The following is a 26,632-nucleotide window of genomic DNA, read 5'->3' as shown; positions in this document are numbered from 1 at the left end:
CAGTTCTAAACTAAAGAGTGCACTTACCAATGTTCGCCACTAGATGTCTTAATACAAACGAAACGTCTCTTGGTGCCGCAGCTCACTTCTACGGAATCCCCCAGGGGACATGGGGAATTTTTTTTTCTTTTGCGAGGGAACGCAAAAGAAAAAAAAATTCCCCATGTCCCCTGGGGGGCTCCGTAGTAAAGTTCCTTTCTAACATGTAGTAAGCAAAAAAATATTTTTACATTACAGCTCTACCCTAATCAAATCAGAATATTCAAGTTTACATTTTAGGTCCAAAGTTCTCCATTGAATTTCTTACTTTTGTCCTCCTCACTAAAACAAACATCATCACCTCCTTGCTAATTCTCTGCACTTCCTGATCCATTATCTGTCCCAGATCTGTTATCCTCTCTGCCATTTCCTCATTCATGTGAAAGCAATTTTAAAGCTATTTTAACTATTTCATTCTCTCTGCTAGCATTGCTATTACTGTAAATGGTTTAAGATTTACTTTAAGTGCCTTCAAGTACTTGAACAAAAACTACTACCAAGGTAGTTGCAGTGTTTCTACAGTGTTATAGGAGTATTTAGTGTGTGGTTTCACTGAAGCTGAAAAAAAAAACAGGTAATAATGGGATTATGAAAAGATAGTTAAAAAAAAACAGCATGACAAAGACAGAAAATTAAAATGCAAAAGATGCTTTACAATTCTATACAATTTAACTGTCTTTTATTATAGATGCCTTGCTATGTTAAGCAGCCAACATGATCTGCGTGAGAAGTCCATGTTGTTACTCTTTAAATTTCTAAAGTTGACAAATAGCTGATAGGTATGCAAACAATCAGGAAGCAACTAATCTGTTTAAACTTTCCACTGCAAGATTTTAACTCCTGGTTGTTTTACTTTATGTTCTGCAAACATGTTGAGCCATCTTGTTCTAAATTTAGCCATACTAAGTTAGAACAAGAACAAAAAGGATGGGCAGCCAATCATGGATTCATTTTCCATAGTTTGACGAAGTGAAAATTCTTACTTTGAAGTCTGTTTTTTAAGTGTGTTTGTTCCTGCTGCACTCAAAGTTTCCTGAAACAATTGGTGGAAACATTCAGTAAGTGAAGTCTATACTTGTAAGTGATGTACATATATATATATTTTCAAGAGCTATAACTGATAGGTCTTAAGAAACTGCTAATTAATTTACACCAGCCAGTAGATAGTAGTATCTCAATATCTTTACCAGCAGTTTGTCAAACTGTGAAACAATAATCGGCTGAAACAGGATAGGTAATACAACATATCACAGTTTTAGAGACACAAAAACATGATGACAGAGATGATATCAACTTGTATTTTTTCTAAATAGTCATTTAGTGAGTTGTTCCTGGTCACACAAAGTCATAATTCAGTTAGTGGTTGAACTTTAGAATAGGATTGCAGAAACTTCACTATATGCATAAAAGACTTGGCCCCTTGACTGCTTTTAAGATGGCAAGACTTGTGAGAGTCAATTTTTTATTTTTTAAATTTAAAACAATAGGCCTTACAATCACCTAAGACCATTTGACTGCTCTGTATCTCTACGTCTGTGTGATCTCCAGGCTGCTATGACTCCTGGAGTTGCCCTTGCCTTGCCTGCACTGTTCCAGGAATATTTCGAAAGAACTGTCTGCCTTTATGTGACATTCTGACTCCTGCTGCATTTGTAGGGTTAGGGTAAGGGTTAGGGTTCCAAACTTTTTATAATATTATAAAAAGTTTCTATGTGTTTGCTTTCGGCGCTCCCTCTGCGAAGGGAACGCCGAAGGGTGTGTGCTTTCTGATGCTAGATGCATCATGACCAAAAGGATCAAACTCCTGTTGTGGGGCAACAGCCCCAGCAACTGCAACCTCAAACTGTGGTCAATGTGCAGGCTAATCCTGTCATGATGACTAATCAAAACTCTTCTCTACTTTCTGTTGGTGTTCAAAACCCTGCACAACACCCTGCTCAAAGACCGGCTCAAAAGCCTCCACAAAGCCTTGTGTTGTGTATGTGTCGTAATTGTCCTGGCTCAAGCAAACCAGTGGTGTAATTAAGTGTAAGTGGTGAAATTAGATCAGTGTAATTTCAAATCTGTTGGTTCTTAAATTTGTACCTGCTGTAAACATCCTCTACGTAAGAAAATGAAAGTGAACTTTCCCATTATATAAGAGATCAATACAGAGTCTAGGTTTGCCCTTTCCTTTAATCAGTATGTGTTTATGCATCGGGTGGTAATAAAATAAATCCCTAATTGGGTCAGGATAAGGAGTCCAGATAATGCTTCTGACTGAGGCAAACGAGTGAAGAATAGAGGACAACTCATCGCTGTACTTTCAAATCTGCTAATAAATATTTCATTTTTATTTGAATGGTTCCAGTGTTTGCATCTGTGTGGCATATAGATCATTCAAGCGGTAAAGAACTCACATCTTAACCTGAAACAGATCATTAAAGTGGTTTCCCTTTTTTAACAATTAATGCAAGTGTAAATATAAGAAAGGAGTTGCCCTGAAATAAATGTAACAACCAATGGAATAAGTCAAACACTCTATATCGTAAAACTTACAAGATTTCAAATTCTGCTAAATTTCAGTGCTTCCTTCCAGGTGCTCTCTGAACTAACTGTGAAACATATTTGCTTTCATTTGTCAGCTGACTATGACCCTTCATAGTCAGTCTATGAAAGAGACTACGACTCTTTTTATTCCTTGTCATCCCATTTTAAGAGCTTTGTGCCACATTGGCTCGGGACATGGAGCCTTTTTATAAATTGCTTTTTTCAAACTGCTGATTGAATCCTCCTTCAGCAAACAAAGAAAGCAGAGTTTTATTTAGAGTGTCTCTAGGCTCCCAGGATACAGTCAAAAGGGAGGATGTGTGCTTTCATATCAAATTACAAAATGGAATATTTGTGTTCCCAAAGCAAAGCAAAGCAAAGCTTACTGTAAACCACACATTCACTCATATCTACAGAGAAGTAATGGAGGTCTCCAACAAGAGCAGGTAAAAAATATTCAGTATTCATAGTTAAAAGATTATTTTCATATATTTTAATGTTATCACGCAAATATTGTTACATCTATAAGATAGTGTAAATGAAATACTTGCTGGGTGTTTATCATCTATTTATTGTAGATAAATATCCAGCAACTGCTACTATAAGTTTTTAACTCCTGGTTATTAATGAGTGAATCCTCAGCAAACTTATTTAAGCTAGCTTGCGGTGTAAAATTAGGGAGCACACATTCGTAAAGGACTCTTTTGTCCATAGTTTGTCCAAGTCTCACCACCAGGAAGTCTTTTGTTTTCTTAAATGGATGTTTTCTAGCTTGAGTTTGGAGCTTCCCATGGATATTAGATACAAACCTTCAGTAAGTGAAACTTAAACTTTACAAATCTAGACTTGTTAGTGATATGTACAAAATGCACATAGAGATGTATTATAAGGGGTTTAACAGATGCCTCTTCAACTGCAGCAATGTCTTCCTGCAATGGATCCATCATTAGATTACAGATAGAGAGGCACAGATTTGACCACATTGTCTTTGCCAGCAGTCAGACTGTGAAAGAATAATCAGCTGAAATAGGACAAGTAGAATGATGTACCACTGCGATATAGACAATGGCTTTTTGTATCATAACAGAAATGCTATCAGCTTGGATTTCTGCTACATAGTCAACTGTTACTAAAAAAAAAACAAACAAAAAAAACTAGGTTTTTATGTTTTGTGGTATCGTGTTGTTTTGCAGAAAACTTGATTGAGTCTCTCCTGGTCACAGAAGGTCATAATTCAGTTTGTGGCTGAACTTCAGGGTAGGATGTCAGAAACTCCCCCAAAAGCCTGGAAAAGTGGTCTGTTTGACTGCTTTGAAGACGTAAATACTTGTAAGAGTTGTTTTCTTTGAAATGAAATGACATAAGTCTTCTAAAGAGCTAAGTCAACCTCATTTCTCTGTATATCTCTGTGATCTCCAGGCTGCTATGGCTTCTGGTGCTGCCCTTTCCTTGCCTGCACTGTTTCAAGAAGATTTGGAGAGAACTACTGTTTGCCTTTATGTGACATGGTAACTCCTGCTGTGCTTGCAGCCTGTGGAGTTCCTCTGTTTGTCCCCCCTGCGGGGTTGTCTTTGAGGGCTTCCATTCGTAACAAACATGGATTAAAGGTATGTGGTAATTTACGCTCACCTGAATTTATTTTGAAGTGAGGGTGCAATGTTATATGTGTTTGCTTTCAGGGTTCCCTCTGCGAAGACATACTTGCTTCCTGTTGCTGTGTCTGGTGCTCCTGGTGTCAGATGCATCGTGAGCTAAAGGAGCACACTCCTGTTGTTGTCGTGATGCAGCAGCCCCAGACGCCGCAGCCCCCAACTGTGATCAACGTGCAGGCTAATCCTGTAATGACGGTTAATCAAAACTCTGCTTCACCTCCTGGTGGTTTTCAAAACCCTGGTCAAGGCCCTGTTGGGTTTCAAAACTCTCCCCAAAGCCCACCTTGGTTTCAGAATCCTCCTCAATATCCTGGTGGGTTTCAAAACTCTCAGACTCCTGTTAGTTTTCCAAACCCTGCTCAAAGTCTTACAGGACTTCAAAACAAAAACAATCTTGATTTTAAAGAATAAAATAACAGTACAAATCTGTCAAAAGTTAAATTCTTCAGACCAGTACTGACAGTCAAGTCAATGCTTCCCATTAAAATAAAATGTTAAATGTGACCTTCAAGTTCATATGCATATTTTCTTAGAAACATTTTGAGTAATTCTTTCATTTCAAATAAATAAATAAAAAAAACATAACCCCAATAGCGTACCTAATAAGTGACTAATACATTTCCTTTAATTGCAATTAGGGGCCTCCGTTTATATTGTTTATAGTGATAAATTTTTTTAAGAGGTTTTGATTTATCATAATTACAATAAATTCTAATTTATGTTTAGAACTCCTAAAACCTATCCGTAATGTCAGGATTATTAGTTTTACTATTTTCTACATTGTTTGTTCAAGAAATAATAGATTTAAAAAATAGAATTAAATTCAGTTTCTGTTTGCAGATTAGTGATACTAATCACTAATCTCATGTTTTTCAAGAGAAGTGTTTGTGCGGCTGCTCTTCTTGTGCCATACAATCTCATCCATACATTTACCTAAAGTAGTAATAGTTAGCGTCACATTCATTATTACAATATTAGACTACCATAAAACTAAGTCCATATCGCCCAGCCTTAATTGTAATACTGTCAAACAGTCATTCTTTCACATTTATTCAGTCATAAGAGTTAAATTCATATGATGTAGCTTTATACAGGGGCATATTTGTGTTTTTACAGCTCATTTTCACATTTCACTTACAGCTAATGAAATTGAATTTTTAGAAAACTAGATTACATAAAAATGTAATTTCATTTAAGCAGGGCCTGATGCTGAACCACATTGCCAAAAATACAAGTAAATGGGTTTATGATTACATCACTGTGGGACTGTAAAACCAGGGAGAACCAGCTTTGAAGGATGTCCATAAAGCTAATAAACATTTTCATAGAATGTTTCCACATGAATGTGTGTTGGTGGTAAATATAACATTAACTGTTAGGGAGGGAGATATGTAAATCAACAATTCTGGGAGTTGGGCAGACAGCATAACTAAAGAAGCAACTATTTTAATAATCGGTTATTCTATTGATTATTCTGGTGATTAGTGGGATAATAAAATGTGTACATTCTGCAGATTTGTCATTTAGCATTTTTTATAGAACATTATAAGATGCAAATAAGCAAATAAGTTAAATTGAACCAGGTAAAGTTAAAACTGGGCCACCTGAGAAGTCCTGGATTGAACAGATTTACAAATAAATAAGGTTTTTTAGTCTTAAATGCAAATGTATATATTATTGTACAATTCTGACTTAATTACTGATATGAATGTGTTGTTCTTTCAGTGAAGGGCCTTTTTTGAGCCAGTTAACAATTACTTCAATATTCTATTCATCACAATTAATCAAATGATATTTTTTTGCCTTAATCTCAAAAATGATCTTGGCAAAGCAACTGTTACCAGTAAACTATGTGGGAAGGGTCTGATCTTTGAAACCCAAAGTCTCTAGACCTTCATCTTAGACTTGCCATTTTATTTGTATTAAAGAATTTTCTTATTACATATTAAAGCTATGAAGGTGTCATCAGAAGGGCATGCAGTATTTATTTCTAGAAAATATGGAGAATCAACACTCATTTTTACAAAGTTACATTTGAATGAACCACATGATTTCATAGATGGGATCAAAATAGAGATGTAGAGAGGCATGTTCAGAAAAATCAAAAGAAGACATCACAATCATAATAACCTGCACATATCAACTATCAAGCATGTTGACAGTAATGAAGTTTTGCCAAGAGATCCTGTTTCATTAACAAGGTCAAAGCAGACGGTTGTCTTTTAATTGTAGTCTTCAAAACAAAGGCGCTCAGGTCAGTCCTCTACTTTTTCATATTATGTGTTCGTGCCTACAATCCATGGATTTTCTTTTCAGACAAAAACTGCTTGCAGAATGGTGAGTCTTTTACTAAAACCATGAAGCTTGGGGTGCCTGCCTTCACAAAAAACCTGTTAAAGGGACAGATTTAACAATTAATGCAGGATGCAAGAAATGATTTCCTCTCAAATTAAACCAACTTGCTGCTATGCATTAAACCTAGTTTCCATTTTATTTTTGAAGGTTCTTCACCTCAAAACTCAAACACCACCAGTCAAATATATTTAACGACCGTAAAAAATAGTTAGTATGTAATCTAACTGATTTACACTCCTTATAAAATGGCAAAAAAGTTCAATTTCTAACAAGAGAAAGCACTAAAATAACTCAGAATGTTGATAGTTTTATATTCACTAATGCAGAACTGATAATACAGATTGCTTAAATTGGTTATTAGGAAACATAAAAACTTACATTTTCATCAGAAATACAAAAAAAAAACTCACTGAATGTTCAATAACTCTCTGTAATAACAACAACCAACAATCATACCAATAAACCAAGAAACATAATTAAAAAATTACCTCTTATGCTGCAATGTTTTTAAAAGTGACATTTCTGGATCAACTTGGTAGAGAGTCTCCTTCTCCTCATCTTCAAAATACAGCTGGAAAACAAAGTTAGACGCTACATAAAAATTACATTTTATCTCTAACTGCAGCAAGACACAAATTCCAAACGAGCTTTTCAAACTTTTGGTGTTATTACACCTGTTGACATAGTTCACAGAGTACACAAACCGTTCTGTTGGAGAAAATACAGCAAAATAATTCACACGTGATGAGAAAAGAAACTATTTTAGATAACAAAACAGAAAAAAAAATTGGTTTAGTTTATTCAGAAGCTTCACTTTTGCAGAGGTACAAACCTGCAGGTTTTGTGGGTGGTATTTTCTGTCTGTGTCCCAAGGTGGAAGCTCCTCCCCAAACATGACACAAAGATGATCTGTAAAGCTAATCCAAAAAAGACAAAGATTCAAAACAGATCTGCAAGACAACATTTTTATGCAATAAAGTGGAATTAAGTGGCATATTGTTTACTAATGGTTGTCATAAAAACTAAACATTTTCTTTACAATGAAGTGGTTAAAAGCAAAAGTTGGCTAAACAGCGCCCCCATGTGGTGGTTAAAGTTGTTTGTGACCAACAAAACCCTGAATATTCTGTTAAGCTGCAGCAAAATGAATGCATGTGTATTTGTTATAAATCCAATAAACTTCTACCAATCCTTCACATGCTGAAGTGTAAGACACAGAGAATGAAAGAGCTAAGTGTGTTAACAATAAATGACTCAAAGGAATCACTCTCAAAGTGTGAGAATTCATCATTTACCCTTTCAAATACAAAAGCAGAATAAAAACAAGACCGTGCAAAACACAGCTGGTTCCAAGTTGCTAAATGTTCACAATGTTGTCAGATTATTGAGGAAACGTCTTTCCATTTTTAAGACCTTTTTAGCACACAGCTGTGTGTATTTATTTGAATCTTGGAAATGATTGCAGCTCTTGTGTGAAGGTCTCAGATGTTGACCGGACATCTGCAACTTGAAACTGAGGTAAACATTTTAGGAGGACAATAACCATAAACATTAATTATGGGTAAATTAAGGACATAAATTCCCCAGTTACTAAATGGGCTTAAGCAAAGAAAGCAGCGCTTTACCTGTTGTTCTCACAGAAGGCTGAGATGAAATCGCTCTGTTGATGCTCGGGGTAGAGGAACAGAACCGGCCAGTGCAGGGAGCCCTGCTCATCCAGGAAGACCTGAGCCCCTGTGACCTCCACAGGGGTCAGGCTGTCCAGGCTCAGCTGTGCTATTCTTGCTGATGGGCGTTCATCCTCATCCTCACTGTCTGAACCTTCAGGTCGTGACCTTTTTGGCTGGAGAAGCTTGATGCCTCTTTCCTGTGTAGGAAGTAAATAAGAAAAATCATCTTTAAAATAAACTTGACTTAGATGGGGTGACAGAAGAGCAGTGGTCACCAGTAAACCTGCTCACGTTGGTTCTAGACCGTCTTAAAATAAGAATGTGATGCAGATATTTCAGTCATCATATCTATATGATTGAACTGATGAAACATTTCTGAATACATTTCTGATTTCTTTTTGTAAAGTGCCTTGAGATGACATTTGATGTGAATCAGCAATGTATAAATAAACTAAACTTAATTCAAACGTAATCTATTCAAAGCTAAAATGCTTACCTTTATAGCACCCAGAAGGGCCTCCTTCTCACCATGCAGCTTCTTTTCTTTTGCCTTGGCTTTCCTGGCATCTCTCTCTGCTGCTCTCTAAGACAACACAGAAATAAAAAACACATTCATTCATTTGCTGCAACCCTCATGAAACCCAACTCAAGCAACATGATATCTTGAATTACTTTATGCTTATCTGCAGATGCTCTCAGCTCCATCAGTTTGTTGTCAGTCGGGTAGGACTTCAGTCCCTCATCACACCACTGGATGGCGCCTGAAAAGTTACGCAACTCCACGCAGCACTGAGCACCTGCAGAACACCAAAAACGGTCATACCCAATTCTATTTTTTGCATTGTTATATGCAGGATATAAAAATTTCTTCTATATTCTGGCGTAGCTGTATGATCTAATTGTATGGACAGTCAAGAGTAACACAAATTGTACTACATACCTCTGATCAATGCTTTGAGATGGTCTGGTTTGATCTTCTTTGCAGCTGCAGCGTCATTCAGTGCAGAACGCATGTTACCTGTGGGAAACAAGTTTGCATACTTCTTTTTAGACATCCTACATCTGACAGTCATAGGATGTTTGAAGACGAATATGCATTTAATTGTAAATTTTACATGTCCATTTTAATTTCAAGCTTTAAATGATTTAATAGTAGTAGTAGGCTTAGTACACCATTGTGCATTAAGCCTAAGAGTTAAGTGTCAGAGAAAAATAAACAAAAAATACATAATAATTGTACAAAAAAAAGCATTATAAGTCTACAAAAAGGCACATTAAACCAAATATTAGTGGAGTTGTATCTGTCAAAGTTGTATAAACTTTGACAGATAGGATATATCTTTTTTTACCCAGGTGGAAGTGTGATGCTGCTCGGTTTGTCAGTAGCACAGCGTTCAGCTCCTGATCCTCACATTTCTTGTTCAAAGCGGCTGTATAGGCCACTACTGCATATTTGTAGTTTTTTTCCTTGAAAAATGCATTTCCTTCATCTTTCAGACTCTTTGCTTGCTCTGAAACAACACAGACCTCATACTTTTAAACCTACTGCACTTGAAAACACTTTGCGTGTGTGACACAAACGTGAGGTTTTACTTACCTTCAGGAGATCTATCCTCATCATGGATTATAGATTGGAGACAGGCTAGCTCAGGGTATTTTTTAGGGTCGATCTCTTCTGGGGCTGTTTTCATGAACATGGGGATTTTATTGAACTCCTGCAAATCAAATTTAAACACAGTGACTAAATACGGATTAAAAATGACTTTCCATTAAAAGATAAGAGACCTGACTGCCATTCTTACCTCCTCCCAGTTATTGTCAGTGAAAGCATTTTTATACCTCTGCGATTTGAATTTGTCCATGAACGCGTCCATACCGTCGTCGCTGTCATCCTGCACATCTGTTGACGCCATTTTAGCTCAAAAGATTATAAACTAGTTTTTTGTTTCGCTCAATGTTCTAATATGCAAGAATATTAGTTTACTAAAACAGAGCCTTCTGCTCTACCACTGTACAATCTTGAAGCTGCCTTGTTTATGCATGTGTTCACATGGTGCTACGTCAACTATTATCCGGACAGCAACGCAATGCCGATACATTAGTTCCGATGGCAGAGCGGTGATGAATTAATACTTAGAAGAATGTGGAAAAAAATGCATGTATAATTTATAATCGCACATTTAATGATGATGTTGCTGCTCTTTGAAATCCTTCGACCAAAAGTATCTTTGCACATAGTGAAATAAAGTCAGCCTCGGTCTTATTTGACCAGGTAGCCTTCTCCCGCATAATGCTGTATCCTATGTGGCTTGTGGCCAAATGAAACTGCAACATCTTATTGCTTTTTTCATTAACTTTCGTCGATTTGATTTCTTCAGCAATCAGACTACTTTGATCCTTTCAAATATTGAATGTTTATTTTAATTCAGATAAACACAAAAATAATTATTTTTAAGTAATTTTTGTGGCCTTTGAGTACTTCCAACTTGGCAATTTTGCCCCACATGGCTCATTTATTTTATTACCTTATGTACTGTTTTTTTGGTAGTAACAGTAAGTTAAATAATTTAAAACAAGGAAAGGCATATTTTTACATTAATTTTATTGTTATAATCAAATGCATTCAAATATTCCCATCTATAACGAAGCTAGTTTTAACAGCAAGTTTCATCCAGTGTTGATATTAAAGGCTTTGATATCTGTAGCAACTAAAAAAAAAAGAAGAAAAAATACAAAAACTTTGAACATTTAGTTCAACCCAGTTTGAAGACTTTTCTCTATACAGTCTCCACAGTCCCCAGTAAATCTAGCAGTCCATCCTTACTGAGAAACATTGTCTCACCAGTCTGCTGACATATCACCTCAAACTTTGGTATTTCCTCCAGAGCCGCTTGTCCCACAACAACCACGTATGGGTAGCCCAGTCTGCCAGCATCCTTAAGTCTCTTTCCAATGGTCATCTGTGTGCGGTCGTCGAAAACAACTTCACCTCTCAAATGTGGCAAAAACTGTCCCAGATTGTGGACCAGCTCCTCTGCCATGGTTGCTGCCTCGTCCACTTTGCTACCCTTCTTAGGGGGTAAAACACAAACCTGGTATGGGGCAATAAGACCAGGCCAGCGGATCCCCTCCTCTGCTGACATCACTTCAATGGCCGCAGCGAGAATGCGGGTCACTCCGAGACCATAGCAGCCCATCTCAGCAACAGCAGGTTTGTTTTGGTGATTACTAAAAGTGGCATTGAAAATATGGGAGTACTTTTTACCCAGATAAAATGTGTGACCTACTTCTATTCCCTTCGACTCTACCAGTGTGCCAGTGCTGCACTGCGGACAGTCTGTTCTATCTGGAGACAAAGTCTCCATGTTAGCAGCAAATGAGCAGGTCCCACAGACTAGAAGCCGGTCCTCACCAATATCTGCGGGCAATTGGAACTCGTGGGACAGCGTGCCACCGATGTTTCCAGTGTCCGCCTGCACTTGAACGCAACGTAGACCCAACCTAGCAAAGAGCCGAGCGTACGCCTCGCAGACGGATTCGTACGTCTCATGAGCGGCTTCCTCACTCACATCAAACGAGTACATGTCCTTCATGTAAAACTCCCTCCCTCGCAGGAGACCAAACCTCGGCTTCGGTTCATCTCTGAACTTGCGGGTGATCTAGTATTTGGAAATAGAAATCAAAATTTAAAAAATAAAAAAGCAGCTTTACACAACAAACCCAAAACAGCTACACACTGAATGCTTACTTGGTAAAGAAGTAAAGGGAGTTGTCTGTAGGAGAGGGTCGTCTGGTGAGCGACGAGAGTTGTTACGGCCTCCTCATGTGTGGGACCCAAGCAATAGTCTGCACCGTGACGGTCCTTCAAGCGGAACAGCTCCTTTCCCATCAGATCCCAGCGCTCACTGGTTTTCCAGAGATCAGCTGAGCACAAACTGGGCATGTCTAACTTCTGTCCACCGATCACCTGCATTTCCTGGTCAATCACCCTTATCTGTTGATTTAACACCACAGTTTTATATATACATAATAGAAGTGGAAAAAAAAACTTTTTCTAAGATCCATTTAGGATTTAGTATCCATATACAGGTAGAAACAAGAACACTAGGGAGAAACCATGCATTTCCATAAAAAAAAGTTTCTTAACATTACAAATCAGGATGTTAAGATCACAGCTCTGAGTTTTGTAAAATCAAGACAGAAGTTGATCTACTGCAAGACTTTCCTTAGTTTTTGTGAGATGTTTGCAGGGAAGTAAAATGGATTAATGTAAGAAGAAAGGACTCCTGAAGTTATTTTTTTACAATCTGGAAGCTTGATGTTTATTTAAGCAACTGCTTTTGTTTCAACTTTTTGATTTTTCCCCCCAAAAAACAAGTGTTATGAACCCGCAAAAAGGCTAATTCTACCTTCATCCATCCACCCATTTTCTTACACCCTTTTACCTAGTGGGGTCTGGATGGGGTGCTGCTGCCCGTCTCCAGTGAGACAGCTAATTCAACCTTTTATTTTTGATTTAATTATTATTTCATTTTCCTTTTTTTATTCTCCGGAAAACATTTACTAGAAATTAAACGTTAAAACGATGTTGTAACCTGTTGAGTGGTGTCGGGTACTTTGACATCCGACACCATTCAGGTGTCAGCTGTCAAAGCAGTTTAAAAACACTTACGTAATTCACCATCTCAATAGTAAAAACCTACCAGTTTTTCCATCGAGCGGACAGTGGAGGGAAGGTAGTAGTAGCACCCCGGATTCGACGGATGGATGAGCCCTGCTTGCTGCATTAGCTTCTGGCTCTTACAGGTCATCTCCCCCGGCAACCGGCTTTCCTGCCCCACATCTCGCAGGTTGGAAGGCTGATAGAGACGAGACACCAGCAACAGAGGTCTGACGTGTCTGGAGTGACTGACGTCTGCATGCTCAGGCTGACCAGAGTGCGTTCTCTTATGAAGAATAAAAGGTCTGTGGAGATTGTGAAAGCCTCTCTTCCAAATCTGACGTACTGCTGGCTCCATCATACACTGCTATTTCAGACAAAAAAGAACTTATAGCGAAAATGAATAAACAATTTGAGTTGTATTATTTTCATCATGTTTTGTTCTTTTCATATTTTAGTCAGAATACAAAGAGAATGTTAGAAATAAAATATATACATATGTACTTTCACAACAAATGTTTTAGAAGAATAGCTCATAACCCATTACTAGTTTGTAGTGAGGAAATGTGAATATTTGACTGCAGTAAACAATATCGAGTTCATAAAAGTTATTTTGGTCTCATCAGGGATCATGAGCTGACATATTTTATAGAGGTCAAATGGCCCTAATGGAATCAGTACAAAAATATCAAAAATTTATGTAGAATGTAACGCAAAGTTTTCACCTTGCATACTACTAAATTATTGGAAATTTTACACGAAATACCAGAATATTTATGAACACAAATCTCCAAAATTCGAAAAAAAAAAAAACACACAAAAAAAACAAAACAAATAAATTTCATGCCAAAGTAAGCACATTGGTACGAAATGCTGTCTGCAGGTAAAAAATGGCAAAAAGGAGAAATGACAAGACCAGATTAAAACAAAATGATTCTTAACGACCACCTTGACTATTTTGAGGTGATGTATTGTGGAGCAGGTACGAAACCACTAAACTTCAAGTGTACAAAACATTGAGCTGCAAAATAACTAATTGCTACGCGGTGTAAGGACATTAAGGGTACGAACTGAAAGTATGAATGGAGGAAATGGCAACGTAAAGGCAAAAATGGGGTAAGAATTGGCGAAATGCCCCATACTTTTTTCTAATATGGATTGCATGCTTAAAATGATATTTGAAATCACAACAGTGATGCTGCAGAAAAGCATAGAAACGTATGGTCACCCACCTTGCAGGTGATCCTCTATTTTATATTTCTTTACATCCAAGTAACAACTTAGCAAGACAAAAAATTTGCTTCTCTAAGAGCTTAAAAATCTTCAGAAGCACAAGAACAGAAAGCACAACTCACCTTCAGACAGATACTCCGCGTTAAATCTAAGAACATTAGAAAATAAGATACATTTCTACAGCATGAGTCCAAAAACAGGACAGTCCCTGTCAGTACGCCCTTCTGCCTTTTTCTGTCTACTTCCTTCTTACACACACCAACATCGCCACCTAGAGGCTTGGAGAACTACAGGCAGAATAACAGGTTGGGATTCAACGAGCTTTCAAATCGTGATTTCAAGCAGCTTCTGTGACATTAATTTACAAATATTAAATATATAACTTTGTGCACATTCTAGAATTTTTACTAGAACTTAAGTAAGAAAAATACAAAATTACAAATTCAGGCAGAAGACTTTTCCAAATCAAACAAAAAGTCTAACATAAACTGTAAGTCAAGTTTATTTCACCAACAAGGCAGTTCAAAGTGCTTATCCCATAAAACCCTACAACAGTAACCAATTATGAAACAAGCAATAACATTACATTTTATCAAATGCTATCAGAATTTTCATCAAATCATCAATATGTTTGATGTATAAGCAAATATACATTAAATATATTGATCAATGTTCCAGTTATAATTAAAAACTGGCAAAGGCAGCTCTACCAGGTGGGGATTTACCCTTAATTTAAAGTTTCTCTTTGTGGCATTTTTGATTAAAGTTTAATTGGTTTTTACAGGTTTTTCAGGTTGGCAGGACTAAGGTAACACCATAGGGCCAACAGAGTTATATTCTTCTTATCACTGAAATACTTAAATGTACATGGACCATCTTATTTTATGGGTACATTATGTCAGTTGTCAATTTTAGGTTCATGAGCTGAAAACAGGAAACATTTATTGTGAAAGAGAAGAGTGGATGTGAGGCAGTGGAAGTAATGAAGATTCAATGTTCTGGTAAAAAACTTAACGACTCACTGGAAGTATTGACAAGACTTTGCTTTGTTTTTGACCCATGCTGCCTTCATAAACACATGTTACATAAAAAAAAAAATCTGGGCTTTTCTGCTTTGTCAGGAAATGTTTATTTTACTTAGATATTTGATAAAATAATGTTTTTCAGAATGTGAAAAGGATGTGTGACTACAAAAGCAGCAGGATCCTGCTACTTGACTTACTTCAAGATTTTAGAGTATTTTCACTTATTATGCAGAGCTGTGTATGTCTGTGGTTACTTCTGAATAATATTTAACCTTCATGAAAATGAGAGACATTCTGCAATGTTCTCTGAAGTGTTTAAAGATGGATTTTCTTTTTTATTCCAACCCTGTTTTGGCCCAGAACGTTTTCGCTGAAATGTCCAGTGTGTCCACCTTGTCTTCAAAAATACATATTCTCTAACAAACCAAGACCTCCAAGACTATGAATTAATATTGAAACTAAATTTAACAGTGGCTGACTTTTAGTGCAGATGGCATAAGTATACATAATGACAAGGATGGTAATTTTTCAATGAAAAAAAAAAGAAAACAAACAGGCATGAGAACAGATCCAGAATACACAGACTAGAACAATGAACCAACTACAGCATAGAGAATTTGGCATGGATGGAAGGGACAATAAGTAACAGAAGGATCTGGTGATGGACTGAAAAAATGACAAGCAATTGGGAAGGTGAGTGAGTGACATGAGAACCAGGTGTTTTAATAGAACTTAGTCCAGCTGGGAGTGAACCCGGAAAAAGGGAGGAAAATGACCAAAAATACAAGAATGAACACAAAAGGGTCTAACAGAATCAAAAATAGATCAGTCTACTTAAGCAACTCTTTGTTTGACTGTGAAATCCCAATAACTCTTACATGAACTCAGTTAATGGATTTGGATTGACCTTGGGAAATAACTGGTGACCATTATAATGCTTGACTCTGAAGGTTTTCTTATGACAGAAAATCCACATCTGAGAATCAAACAATTAACATGTACAAATAAAACAAATTGCATTGTTTTTCATTTCCACCGTTTGGTAAACGGTTATCAGCAGTTCTGGTAAAATATCTGAAGCTCCGTTCTTGAACGTTGCTAAACCTTCACATACAATCTTTTTTCTTGTTGACATTATGCCATTCTACAGTCTGAGTTAATGCACTTTTACTGACTTTACAGCACGGTATGTCCGCCATTTTAAACCATTATTCCTCCCACACAAGCACTGGACAGCCGGCTGACGTGGCAGAGCTTAGTGTCTCTCTCTGGCTCCATTTCTCCTCCAGGTGAACTCTGTGAAAGTCATCTTACTGCCTGAGAGTTTCAGAAAAAAGATACTCAAGTTGATGTCCTTCTGAGCCAATTAGGTTTGTGTCTGTTCCATCCATTTGCTCTGCATCTCTCTCTGAAAGATTTTGTTCCAGGACAAAACAGGCGACTGAATGTCTTGGTGAGATATGAACAATCCCATTAGGACAGATGTTATCTCCAAACTTTACATTGTCATGTTTTGTCTTAAACTGAGCAGCAGCAGAAAGGCAGGCTTAAAGATTTTGACAATCACAATGACTTAAAGTTACCTTTATACCAAATTGTACTAGAAAGCACATAACATTGCTTTTCCTTATAATGACAGTTTAGCTCCACCGCGAACATCAGATGTGGATTTGTAGGATAACAGGGAGGTCACACCTGTCTTTTGCATCACTTTATTGGCTTACCATTAACTAAAGGTCAAGATTAAGTGAAGTTTGTTTCCAACAGGCAACCTGCAATAACTGTTGGAATAGTATTTTCAGTTTAGTTTAGTTGTATAGCAGAATTTCACAGCAAAAGTAATCTCAAGTCATTTTATAAAAGAAAAAAGTTTAATTCATGTCCCGTTAGATATAAATCAGTTGTTTAGAGGTCAATCCAATTCATTCTGATCCAGCCATTTATTCAGAATTAATTCCGTTTACATACAGTTCAAGGTAATCAAACTGGCAAATTCAGTAATTTATAAAATGCAGATTGACAAAAAGTGATAAGAAAGTACAGTTAATCTCATAGACTATTTGAATTTGCAGCAGATCCTTATCTTGAGCAAGCACGTGGTGACAGTGGAAAGGGACCCTTCCCTTTTAACAAGAGTTAGGGTTAACATAGTATGAGCGACCATCTGGAAACCTAGTTTGGAGAACAAAACACAAACACAGGAAAACCCAAAAACACTTTTGATGGGAAAGAAAACTACACTGGTAAAATTTCTGTCAGTGGCTTTGTCCATGAAAAATAGAAACATTGCTACAGATTACAGAAGGAAATGGCAGCATTAGCGGGGTGAATAACTTCATCCAGGAAATAGAGTCAAACACTGACCCAGGAAAATTTCTAAAGACAGAGACATTCAACAAGAGTCCTCAACGATATTAATAGAAAACAGTGTTAATTTTCATGACATGATCTAGTAAAATGATTTTTTTATGTGCACACAGGATGTTTCTTTATTCAATTTCCTGCCAAGCAGGGGATATGCATATGCAACTATTGACCAAAAGTTGAATTAATTTTATCTGTGAAAATTCCTAGTTTCAGATGAGACTTATTGGCTCAAGACTTGGTAAAGCTTATTGTAACTCCTACAGTAATGATAACAACTACCGCTAGGATAAACAACGGAAAATCTGAACTGTGTCAATGTTTAAATATAACGTGTTTTTAAGCAAAATATTTTTTTTTTTCAGGAAGGTCCTAAGTGGGACCTGAACTAATGATCGAGACAGAGATGTCACACCAAGTATCTTATCTCTCCATCATCCACACCATAATGACTCCATGATGAACTATAAACATTGATTTTTTCCTCTTATGAGACCAAAACAGCTGTAAAGGGAAAGACAACCTGGCCATCAGAGAGTTGTAAAGACAGAAAACACCTGTTTGACTCCAGGAGGGAATCGCTTGGGTTCCTATGATTGGCCAGTGTTGCGAAGGTCAGTGCAATTTCGGCCTTAAATTAGGTAATTCAAGGGAGCCTGACGAGACTGCACATCATTTAAGCAGAAGGTCATAAAAGGCTGGAGGTTGTAAGTCTGTTTCAGATGGCGGGAAGTGGTGATCATGAAGATAACCGGAAACATAAAGAGTATGCATGCATGTGTTTACGTGTCACTGGGATGGGCTAAGGGCAAGTTGGAATGGGGGGGTGGAGAGATGATGAGGTCATTGGATGATCAGGTGGATGGTATATAACGAACAAGGATGAATGCGGACGATCGCTGAAGGAGTTGCAGGCTGCGAGAGACTCCTGAAGGACTCAAGGAAGAAAAAGAAAACAGCACAGCATCTACGGGGGTTTGGAAGTCATCCAGTATGCGTCCAATGGCGGTTTTGGCTCTGCTCTTCTGCATAGTGGTGTGTGTGGACCAGGCAAGAGCAGAAATGCAGGCAGTGAAGCTGTGTGGTCGGGAGTTTCTGAGGGCTGTAGTCTACACCTGTGGAGGCTCCCGTTGGAGGAGATTCTTCAGTGAGCCAGACATGGGCGGTGAGAGCTTTAGCTTTCATGACAAACTAATGTTTTATCTTGCTATGAATCAACTCCATTTTATGCAGAATATTTTCTTAAAAATTACTGTCTATGCCATAGAAATAGTTGGATGTTACTTGTTTGGGAATGATACAAAATGTATTCCTGATGAGTAAGTTAGTAGGTTTATTGCATGTGGAAATATATTCTTTTTCAGCTCTCTTTACGGCTTTGTGTTATAGTATTAATTGGGCTGTGGGTGTGATGGGAGACAGGTGTCTCCCCACAGTGGCATATTCAACTCTATTATGCCAGAAAAGGTCATATGTCAGATAAGTAGGCGGCTGTTCCCCATGACAGTCCTTCTCTTACTGTCTTGTCAGACAAATCTGGTTAGAGCATCAATCAGGGTAATTACAAGAAGGAAACTGACACTGTCCAAGATAAATAGCAGTCATTTAGGATGTCCTTTCATTGAGGATATGAATATAAATTACATAGAACATTTATGAAAACAGTTGCTTGTTATTTACACTCTTGAAAATATTTAAATAAAGACGTAATTAATGTTTTCCAGATGGTTCAGTTTTATTGTCAGGTTGGTTCTCATTCTGCATCCTCTTCTCTGTTCCGTCGCTCCAGGTCTGCCTGCAGGGGAGCAGAACAGCTTGGAAAACCTTAGCATCCCGGGATCTAACTGGAGCAAACGGGACATAAACAACATCCTGACAAACTTGTGCTGTCAGGTGGGATGCAGGAAAAGCGAACTCACCTACTTGTGCTGATGACTATTTGGTCTTTTATTTTTACTCTCAGTGACCAAAATAACTGCCTTGTCTCCCATCTTGCCTTAAAACCTAAATTTCACTCTGACGTCTAATATTATGATCGTCTAATATTATGTGGTGCATCTGTGAATTTTTGTGTGAATTTGAGCTCAATATCCTTATCAATAAATACATGACTGAATATATTTTAAATAGAACTTGTATTAGAGCTTAGGGGTGTATTAATTGCAGATCAATTAAGACAGCCACCTAAAACCTGACATTTGGTCAGGTCTGAGATGGCTGATATGCAAGACCCATATGTGCAGAATAAAATAACTGTGGTGCAAGTTTGTATAGCTTCCAATTCTGCTTTTATGTGTAACACTTATGTTTTAAATTGTTATAAGAAAAATAAATGTTCTTGCAAATGCTTTTAGGTGTGGTACTTTAGTCATTGCAATCATTTCTATGAAAGGAGACTATTGTTACGTAAGATCAACAGCTGAAAACAATTTTGCCCACCATCTTTTTAATGCTTGAAAATTAAGTGAAAAAAGACACTGAATTAAAAGTCAGGTCAAATTTCAAAGTCTGATATTCTCTTGGGATTACCAGCCCAATAAACAAGCAACGCTACTTACCTTTCCCACCTTCTAGCAGGTGGTGGAAAGTAGTGTGTCATCTTCAATTCAAAGGTTGAACTTTTCAAAGTGAAACTAAGCAAGAATAACTGGGAATGGTGTAAATAGGTATGGATAGCTTGAACTGCAGAGTTACTGTCATGATTCTTTTAGAATTACTTTGAAATGGAAATTACTTTAGCTCAGGCTTCAGACGTTCTTGATTACAATTAGACTATATAATGAGATCAATCCAATACCATGCAATCCAACTGGGCAGTAAAGCCAAATATGAGAATACACTTTGTAAAAATACTATATTTTTTCTTTCTCTCTGAAAATGAATCAGACTAAACCTTTACCGTTTCAGATCAGTGAGGTTTGACTAATTATTTGTATTTCCTAAAACCCAGAATAATGACAGTGAGAAGTTTATAGAAAGCCCAATTATATGCTTTTAAATAATTTGGTAAAGCCCAGAAGATGAGCTCATTGTTTTTTAAAGTTTCCCAAAGAATAATTTATACCTCTAAAAGTAATTGGAGGCACATCAGTGGATGTATTTTAAAGCTACAACTCATATATATTGCCTTCTTGTTTGACATATTAAAACAAAAAGAAATGTATCAAGCTATAAACAGAGTATCTCCACAAGTCTGATTCATCTTTGGGTACAGTTTGCAGGCCTTGAGAGGCTCAATTCATCTGTTCAAATAACTGAAAATGTTATGTTAGAAAATGTGTTATTTAAGTCCAGGACAAAAGCGAAAGGCCTTGTGAAGCTGTTTGGTATGACGGTGTTACTCAAACTGAAATGAGTTTTGTCAGAACCTCAGATGACAGCTGGCTCAGAAAAGAATTGCTCTGAAAGTAATGCAAAAAGACAAATTACAAAAGCAACCAGAGACATTTTTGTTTTATTTTAGAGTTGTGTTCTATAGTCTGATAAAACAGAAATTGAAATGCTTGATTGTAACGAGCATCTATGCTGAGAAAATCCATGTAAACTTCAGAATTTAAACCAAAAAAGATCTAAATTATTCTGGCATTAGAATAAAATAAAAAAACAAAACAACAAAAAACTGAAGGCAAGTCCAACAGACCTAAAACAGCAAACAGGTAGTCTAATTTAAAACAGTGGGAAAAAATATACACAGTGTTAACATATTTGTTTTAAACTCTTCATTTCAATTTAATGCTAGTAATAATAGAGGTTCAGTGACATTTAAAAGGTCAAACTGACAACAAAGCCTCCAGGACAACAAGAATTAATGCCTGAATTTGATCTCTAAAACAAAATCAACTGGATAAAATCTGAAATTTTCAAAATAACATGAACATTACTTTGAGTGAAATTAGATTTAAATTTGCAATACCTGTTTTTCTGCAGAGTCTTCAGGCAGAAAGAGATAATTCAACAAAGACACAAAGTGACACAAAAACAAGCATCCAGTTATACTTTTTATTGGTTTTGGAAAGAAGCAAACTAATTTTCTCAGTTTATCTTAGCGTTGTTATGTTCTGTACAAACAGCTTGCACATGAGTTTGAGGTTAACTGCACAGAACCAAAAAGAAGCATCCCGGCTTCTCACAAACAAAAAAGCCACTCCCTGCTCTCTTTTCAACATAACCCAAGGTAAGTGACACTCAGCACAACATGTCATTTCAGTACTACCTCTCACCATAGATGCCTCACTTTTTACTGCATGCTCTGCATGCAATAACTACAGGCAGAAAAATTCATCACTGGGATGAAGAGCAGGAAATTGCTCGCATATTTCGATTTTATTTTTCAAATTTAATTTAAACCAATTAAAGATTTTGGTTGTGTCTTTCAAGCTGATAAAAAGCTTAAGCTATTGAGTAATGATAATTTAAAATGCTTACATGATTAGTGTTGCATATTGTGGACATTGGCAGATAATGCTGTAGTGACTGTTGCACTGACAATCTCACAATTCGTACAAAAGATAACAGAATCCTGTTGGACATGGTATCTATTCAACATAAAAGCTGTTATTATCAGATGAAGGTTTCACTGGAAGCTAAATGGCACCAATCAGTCATCTTACTTCAAAATTCATCTTCTATGTTCCCTTATATTGGATCTGCACACAAGAACATAAAACATCCGTTTGAATTTAATTGTGCAGCCCAGCTCTTCAGTCACTAAATATATTTACAATGCAAACTATATCCAGTCAAAGTACTTCATAAGTCAAAATTATTAGATTTACAGATTTGTTTCCCCCTCTAGAGTTAGTCACGAGACTGTGATTGGTTACATTTAGCAGAATGCAGACAAACGGTACACCACATACAGTTTTCAGTTCCACTTCATACACAGACTTTGTTCTTCATATTTCAGAGCATTCAGGAAGTTGAACATAATCAGCACAGTGTTGTTGTTCTCACATTAAACAATAATATATTTTTCTGCATTTTAAAAATATTCATCTTATTATCCTCAACACAGGACTTACTGTCCGGGGTACACACAGACACACGCACACACACACACACACACACACACCCCCACACACACACACAAAATACAAAAACAGAACAAAAATAGAATTTTGGTCTACTTATCCTTGCTTCACACCCTCATTCAAATCAAGTCATCTCACAGAGACCATTACATTATATGAAAATTAAAGCCATGAATTCAAGCGCTGGCATGATCAACTGGGTGTGCTGCATAAGGTTTAGTCTGGGAGTTAGTTACCATTGAAATAACTGGTATCAGGTGAAAAGTATAACTGGTAAAAACCAAAGGCTAGTAGTATCTAGTAGTAGTTTTATTTACTGGATTAAAGTTTCTCTTTTACTCAGAGGGCAGAGGAAACAAGCTGGTCCCAGTAAACTTATTTGCAGGTGTTCATGTTATATTTGAAAGAAACTGCTTGACATTTTGGGTTTGTTAATACTGCCATCCATTTGCCTTGGAAGTTGGATGTTGAGTGCATTCAATTTGAAAGCAAAAATCTACAACTGCAAATTTTTAGTTCTGGTATATGAATGGCAGCCATATTGGATTTACACCCTGGGTAGCTCAAGGAGGTTTGACTTTCTAAACTGGGAACTCCAGCTTCAGGGGCTGCTCTTTAAACATAGGATTTACCACAGTTTTCTTGTTAGCTTATCTTAGCATAAAGACTGTAATCAGGGGAAAACAGCAAATGTTTCCTGAGATTTGTTCAAAAGTGAACAAATCTCAGGTCTCACGAGGCTGTAGGGAGGTAAGAGTAACCAATGATGATGCTAATGAATGCTTGCTAACAGTTTTTGACTGTTATTAGAAAAAATATGCAATATTTTTTGCATCTGAGTAATCTATTTCATAATCAATTAGTAAGACATGTGAAATAAAAGGGAACCTTGTGATTTTCTACAGCTATTTGGAAAGCCAATGGGATTCACATTATTAAAACTTTGAATCCGTAAAAGCTCAAGCCAGTCGCAACAGCACCAAAACTTGCAACAGATTTGCTGAAGCAGGGCCATTTGACAGTCAGGGAAATGGATAAAAATCATCTTGGTTTGATTAAAAACAGCTGCATTACATTAATCTGCATAAAGGAACCTCTGAAGCTTTATTTAAGGTGCATTTTACACTTTTTCATTAAGACAGATTGATATCTTCAGTTAAGAAAACAAAATGTGTGATACTCTGAGTCTTATAGGTACTGGCTAGGAAATATTTAATAAATAAATATAAACCCAGTCTTTATGCTAAGTGAACAGTCCCCAGGCAGATATAAAAGGTAATGATAATTCCAAAATGTCAAACATTTCAGTGTGTATATGTATGTTTTACTCTTTGAAAGTTCAGTTGCTGTAACCAACTAGCTTTAATAGAGCCTGTCATATGGTGCTGACACATGACATTCAACTGCTATCTGGCAAATCCATCAACCTGCAGGTGGAAACTGACTCCAGCATCTTGGACAGAAGACAGTAATGTTGAGCTTACATGTTTTATCAACATAATTATGTTTTCCTGGACCATTATCCCCTTAAAAACTAATGAGCATGAACCCCCGGTCTACCCTGGGTTATTTCCTGTGTGTTTTGCCTGCGGTGCAGTTTATGTAGAAAAAAGTCGCTTGACTCAGTCGTTAGTCTGCAACTCACAGGTGTAGTTTCACAACTAAATGTTCTCATTAAGTACTTATTTTTCAGGAATGCAAACTATAACCGATTCTTATTTTACAGCAACTTCTCTTCGTCTTCTATAAAGTCATTTCAATCTCCATTTAAAGGTGCAACTGTAAAGAGTTTCAAATGTACTCTATAGCTGCAAAAGCCTTTAATTATATTTATGGCAGATGAGAGATAAACAGAAGTACTCTGCTGTCATAACCAACATGTCTGATATTTTCTCGGTGTTTTACTTGGACACAATATTACAATCTCCCAAAACTCTGAGGAAACATGACACATTATAAGACATATGATAAATTAAATCAATGCCATGTGTCTTAAAATAACATTGCACACAGGCAATCTTTAAAAACATCTAATTAGTTAAAAATAAACATTCTTATGGTGGTGTAATTGCTTTTATTGTGCCTCAAAACAAACGCAAAACATTTCCACATAAACAAATTAAAACACTAAAATAGTACTATGATAAGAAGATTTGGTCTCCCCGTTTGCATACATGTACTGCAATTAAAATATAGTACATGTAAAAGCAATGCAAAACACAAACAGTGGAGTACTTCCAAAACAAAATGGTTCAAATATTCTGCCAATTTGAAATCCAGAGATCACTACAAAGGTACAGGGTAACATCAAGGGTACTACAGGCCCCGTTTTGGTTTAGATTTTTACTCTGGCAGACGAAGCTAAAATAGAAGTGGGTAAAAATAAATGGCTCAGAAAAACTACTCTAGATGTTGGAAACATGACTTTTGTTATGCCCTCATTAACAGCTTGTTATGGTAACAGCCACTCACACCTCATTCATAAGCAAGCTGCAGAAAAGTTGAGCTGATTCGATTTACAATGTGACTAAATGGCGATTGCCAACTGCAAAAGATTCTTAAATATGTGCAATAGAAATGATTGTATAAAAACTATGAATGGGTGAATAACCTCTAAAGAAGGTATAGAAGGGCTAGCTGGTTAGCATGAACTTTCAAAATAAAACGTACGCATATAACTTTATTGAAGTGTGGACTTCTAACTCTACGATAACACTGCTTTCACAAAGCATAACACGGCATCCAGGAAGATATTCATCATTTTCTTTAAATTACCCCACGGCCCCCACCCATATATAGCTCAAATCTTCTGTTGCACTTGAGTTAAAAAATTATATCTGAAATCAATTCAAAAAATTATACCTTATACTGTACACAAGGTTACCCAACTACACAGATAACAAAAATGCAAGAGAATTCAAATATTTATACATTTAAGGGTTCCAAGTTGTGTGATACCATTCAGATTCTATTCATATACAGAATCACATGTTTTATACAACAAATCGTCATCAATAAATAAAAATAGAATGCTGTCATGTAACTCTGGTGTCTAACACTGCTGTTCTGGGAACAACAGAAAGGCTATCTGACAATACAAGGAAAACACCAAACGCCCTTTGAGATACATATTAAAATGACACTGTACAATTCTTTTGTTCTGACAGGAAAACCCTGCATATTTTTTATTTAGATTTTTTTTATTTTCAACCAGTGAACTGACTCATCAATGCAGCTGCCTAACACTTCTCAGTACAAGTGTGCAATAAAGATATATAATTATCTGATTGTTGCATCAAACAGGATGCAATTGAAAGTCGTAAGACCCTGTAGTACCAGTATGTAATCCTTGAAAAACTATGTTTATGTAGCTACTTGAATTTGTTTTGATTAGATTGTTTCAACGCACTGACAACAATCATTAACAAAAGCATGTTTGCTCTGAGGTTTGTGATTTAGCATAACTCATTTCGTACTGCTGTACGTGCTGATTCAACTGTGTGGGCTGAGATGTGTCACTGCGAAAAAGTTCCTCACAGACCAAAGAAAAATGCTCTGTCCAAGTCTTCTGTCAGGCAGCTGCAGTGAAACTTTACATAACACCACCAAACACTGACCAGAGGAGGATGGAGACAGAGGCACAGACTTTAGAGAAGGAAAGAACCCAGGTGTCTAACTGCTGCAGCAACACACGTTTTGTATGAGATGAGTACAAATACTATAATTACATGACGTGAAACAGTTCCACAATGCTATATGCAAGTTATACAATACTGCTGGGTAGGCTGCAGACCTTGTTGTGTGGGTTCAGAAAGGGTCACAGGAGTGTCTGGTTTGGGTCTGTCCTCTGGTCGCGTTGCTAACCTTGGTCCATGACAGTCGTTCAGTTTATCAGTGCTGCTCTTAGTGGGGGTCAATTGTCAGCCAGGTATTTTCCTGAAAGATACAAATAAACTGCTGCTGTTACTGGGTCACATGTGCAGTCATGCTACACACTGCAGGGTGTGTGTGGAAAGATCCATGGCAGCCAGACTGTGTATGCTACAGTGGTAAATTAGTTATACAGTGATGAAAG

The 26,632-nt window shown here is 36.9% G+C and overlaps 5 protein-coding genes across 6 annotated transcripts in view; 2 read left to right on the top strand and 3 right to left on the bottom strand.

Moving 5' to 3' along the window:
* The first annotated feature begins 2,872 nt into the window (after nucleotides 1-2,872).
* On the top strand, nucleotides 2,873-5,731 carry LOC106913864 (uncharacterized). Its single transcript, XM_014980282.2, has 4 exons — nucleotides 2,873-3,014; nucleotides 3,762-3,897; nucleotides 3,988-4,175; nucleotides 4,248-5,731. The coding sequence occupies exons 2-4, from the start codon at nucleotides 3,831-3,833 to the stop codon at nucleotides 4,629-4,631; spliced, it is 639 nt and encodes a 212-aa protein (XP_014835768.1). The 5' UTR covers nucleotides 2,873-3,014; nucleotides 3,762-3,830; the 3' UTR covers nucleotides 4,632-5,731.
* Nucleotides 5,732-6,180: 449 nt separating this feature from the next.
* ttc4 (tetratricopeptide repeat domain 4) lies at nucleotides 6,181-10,347 on the bottom strand. The gene is made up of 10 exons (XM_014980279.2): nucleotides 10,048-10,347; nucleotides 9,843-9,960; nucleotides 9,595-9,756; nucleotides 9,186-9,263; nucleotides 8,918-9,042; nucleotides 8,742-8,828; nucleotides 8,201-8,442; nucleotides 7,408-7,492; nucleotides 7,064-7,146; nucleotides 6,181-6,610 (listed from the first exon to the last, which is right to left on the bottom strand). Exons 1-10 carry the CDS (start codon nucleotides 10,156-10,158, stop codon nucleotides 6,511-6,513), a joined length of 1,191 nt encoding a protein of 396 aa, XP_014835765.2. The 5' UTR covers nucleotides 10,159-10,347; the 3' UTR covers nucleotides 6,181-6,510.
* Nucleotides 10,348-10,830: 483 nt separating this feature from the next.
* pars2 (prolyl-tRNA synthetase 2, mitochondrial) lies at nucleotides 10,831-14,406 on the bottom strand. 2 transcript variants are annotated; one of them, XM_014980287.2, is made up of 4 exons: nucleotides 14,261-14,406; nucleotides 12,949-13,272; nucleotides 11,994-12,239; nucleotides 10,831-11,904 (listed from the first exon to the last, which is right to left on the bottom strand). In XM_014980287.2, exons 1-4 carry the CDS (start codon nucleotides 14,294-14,296, stop codon nucleotides 11,023-11,025), a joined length of 1,488 nt encoding a protein of 495 aa, XP_014835773.2. In that variant the 5' UTR covers nucleotides 14,297-14,406; the 3' UTR covers nucleotides 10,831-11,022. The 2 variants fall into 2 exon arrangements, with proteins under 2 accessions (XP_014835773.2, XP_014835774.2); XM_014980288.2 differs by having other exon boundaries at nucleotides 12,949-13,269; nucleotides 14,261-14,388.
* Nucleotides 14,407-18,384: 3,978 nt separating this feature from the next.
* Nucleotides 18,385-19,837, top strand: insl5a (insulin-like 5a). Its single transcript, XM_014980278.2, has 2 exons — nucleotides 18,385-18,692; nucleotides 19,317-19,837. Exons 1-2 carry the CDS (start codon nucleotides 18,521-18,523, stop codon nucleotides 19,457-19,459), a joined length of 315 nt encoding a protein of 104 aa, XP_014835764.2. The 5' UTR covers nucleotides 18,385-18,520; the 3' UTR covers nucleotides 19,460-19,837.
* Nucleotides 19,838-21,512: 1,675 nt separating this feature from the next.
* sgip1a (SH3GL interacting endocytic adaptor 1a) overlaps nucleotides 21,513-26,632 on the bottom strand; it is a 29,367-nt gene continuing 24,247 nt past the window's right edge. Inside the window, exon 22 of the mRNA XM_088008016.1 lies at nucleotides 21,513-26,493. Within this exon, the coding sequence (XP_087864142.1) occupies nucleotides 26,471-26,493 (23 nt within the window). The 3' untranslated portion in view covers nucleotides 21,513-26,470. The remainder of the gene's footprint in view (nucleotides 26,494-26,632) is intronic.

This window comes from Poecilia mexicana, unplaced genomic scaffold, assembly GCF_051168715.1.
Source record: "Poecilia mexicana isolate PSO_F unplaced genomic scaffold, ASM5116871v1 scaffold_8, whole genome shotgun sequence".
Taxonomy (NCBI): Eukaryota; Metazoa; Chordata; class Actinopteri; order Cyprinodontiformes; family Poeciliidae; genus Poecilia; species Poecilia mexicana.
Note: the sequence above shows the minus strand (reverse complement) of the source record. Positions and strands in the feature narration are given on the sequence as shown.

Excerpts from the sequence above, each read along its gene's own strand:
- pars2 (XM_014980287.2), bottom strand. The coding sequence starts at position 14,296 with ATGTTCTTAGATTTAACGCGGAGTATCTGTCTGAAG. Across the intron at positions 12,240-12,948 it reads TCCGCTCGATGGAAAAACTG|ATAAGGGTGATTGACCAGGA; the intron begins GTAGGTTTTTAC and ends TTAAATCAACAG. Across the intron at positions 11,905-11,993 it reads TCCCTTTACTTCTTTACCAA|ATCACCCGCAAGTTCAGAGA; the intron begins GTAAGCATTCAG and ends TCCAAATACTAG.
- ttc4 (XM_014980279.2), bottom strand. The coding sequence starts at position 10,158 with ATGGCGTCAACAGATGTGCAGGATGACAGCGACGACGGTATGGACGCG. Across the intron at positions 9,961-10,047 it reads CTGACAATAACTGGGAGGAG|GAGTTCAATAAAATCCCCAT; the intron begins GTAAGAATGGCA and ends TTTGATTTGCAG. Across the intron at positions 9,757-9,842 it reads TGAGGATAGATCTCCTGAAG|AGCAAGCAAAGAGTCTGAAA; the intron begins GTAAGTAAAACC and ends GTGTTGTTTCAG.
- LOC106913864 (XM_014980282.2), top strand. The coding sequence starts at position 3,831 with ATGTCAGAAACTCCCCCAAAAGCCTGGAAAAGTGGTCTGTTTGACTGC. Across the intron at positions 3,898-3,987 it reads CTTTGAAGACGTAAATACTT|GCTGCTATGGCTTCTGGTGC; the intron begins GTAAGAGTTGTT and ends TGTGATCTCCAG. Across the intron at positions 4,176-4,247 it reads GTAACAAACATGGATTAAAG|GGTTCCCTCTGCGAAGACAT; the intron begins GTATGTGGTAAT and ends GTTTGCTTTCAG.
- insl5a (XM_014980278.2), top strand. The coding sequence starts at position 18,521 with ATGCGTCCAATGGCGGTTTTGGCTCTGCTCTTCTGCATAGTGGTGTGT. Across the intron at positions 18,693-19,316 it reads CAGTGAGCCAGACATGGGCG|GTCTGCCTGCAGGGGAGCAG; the intron begins GTGAGAGCTTTA and ends CCGTCGCTCCAG.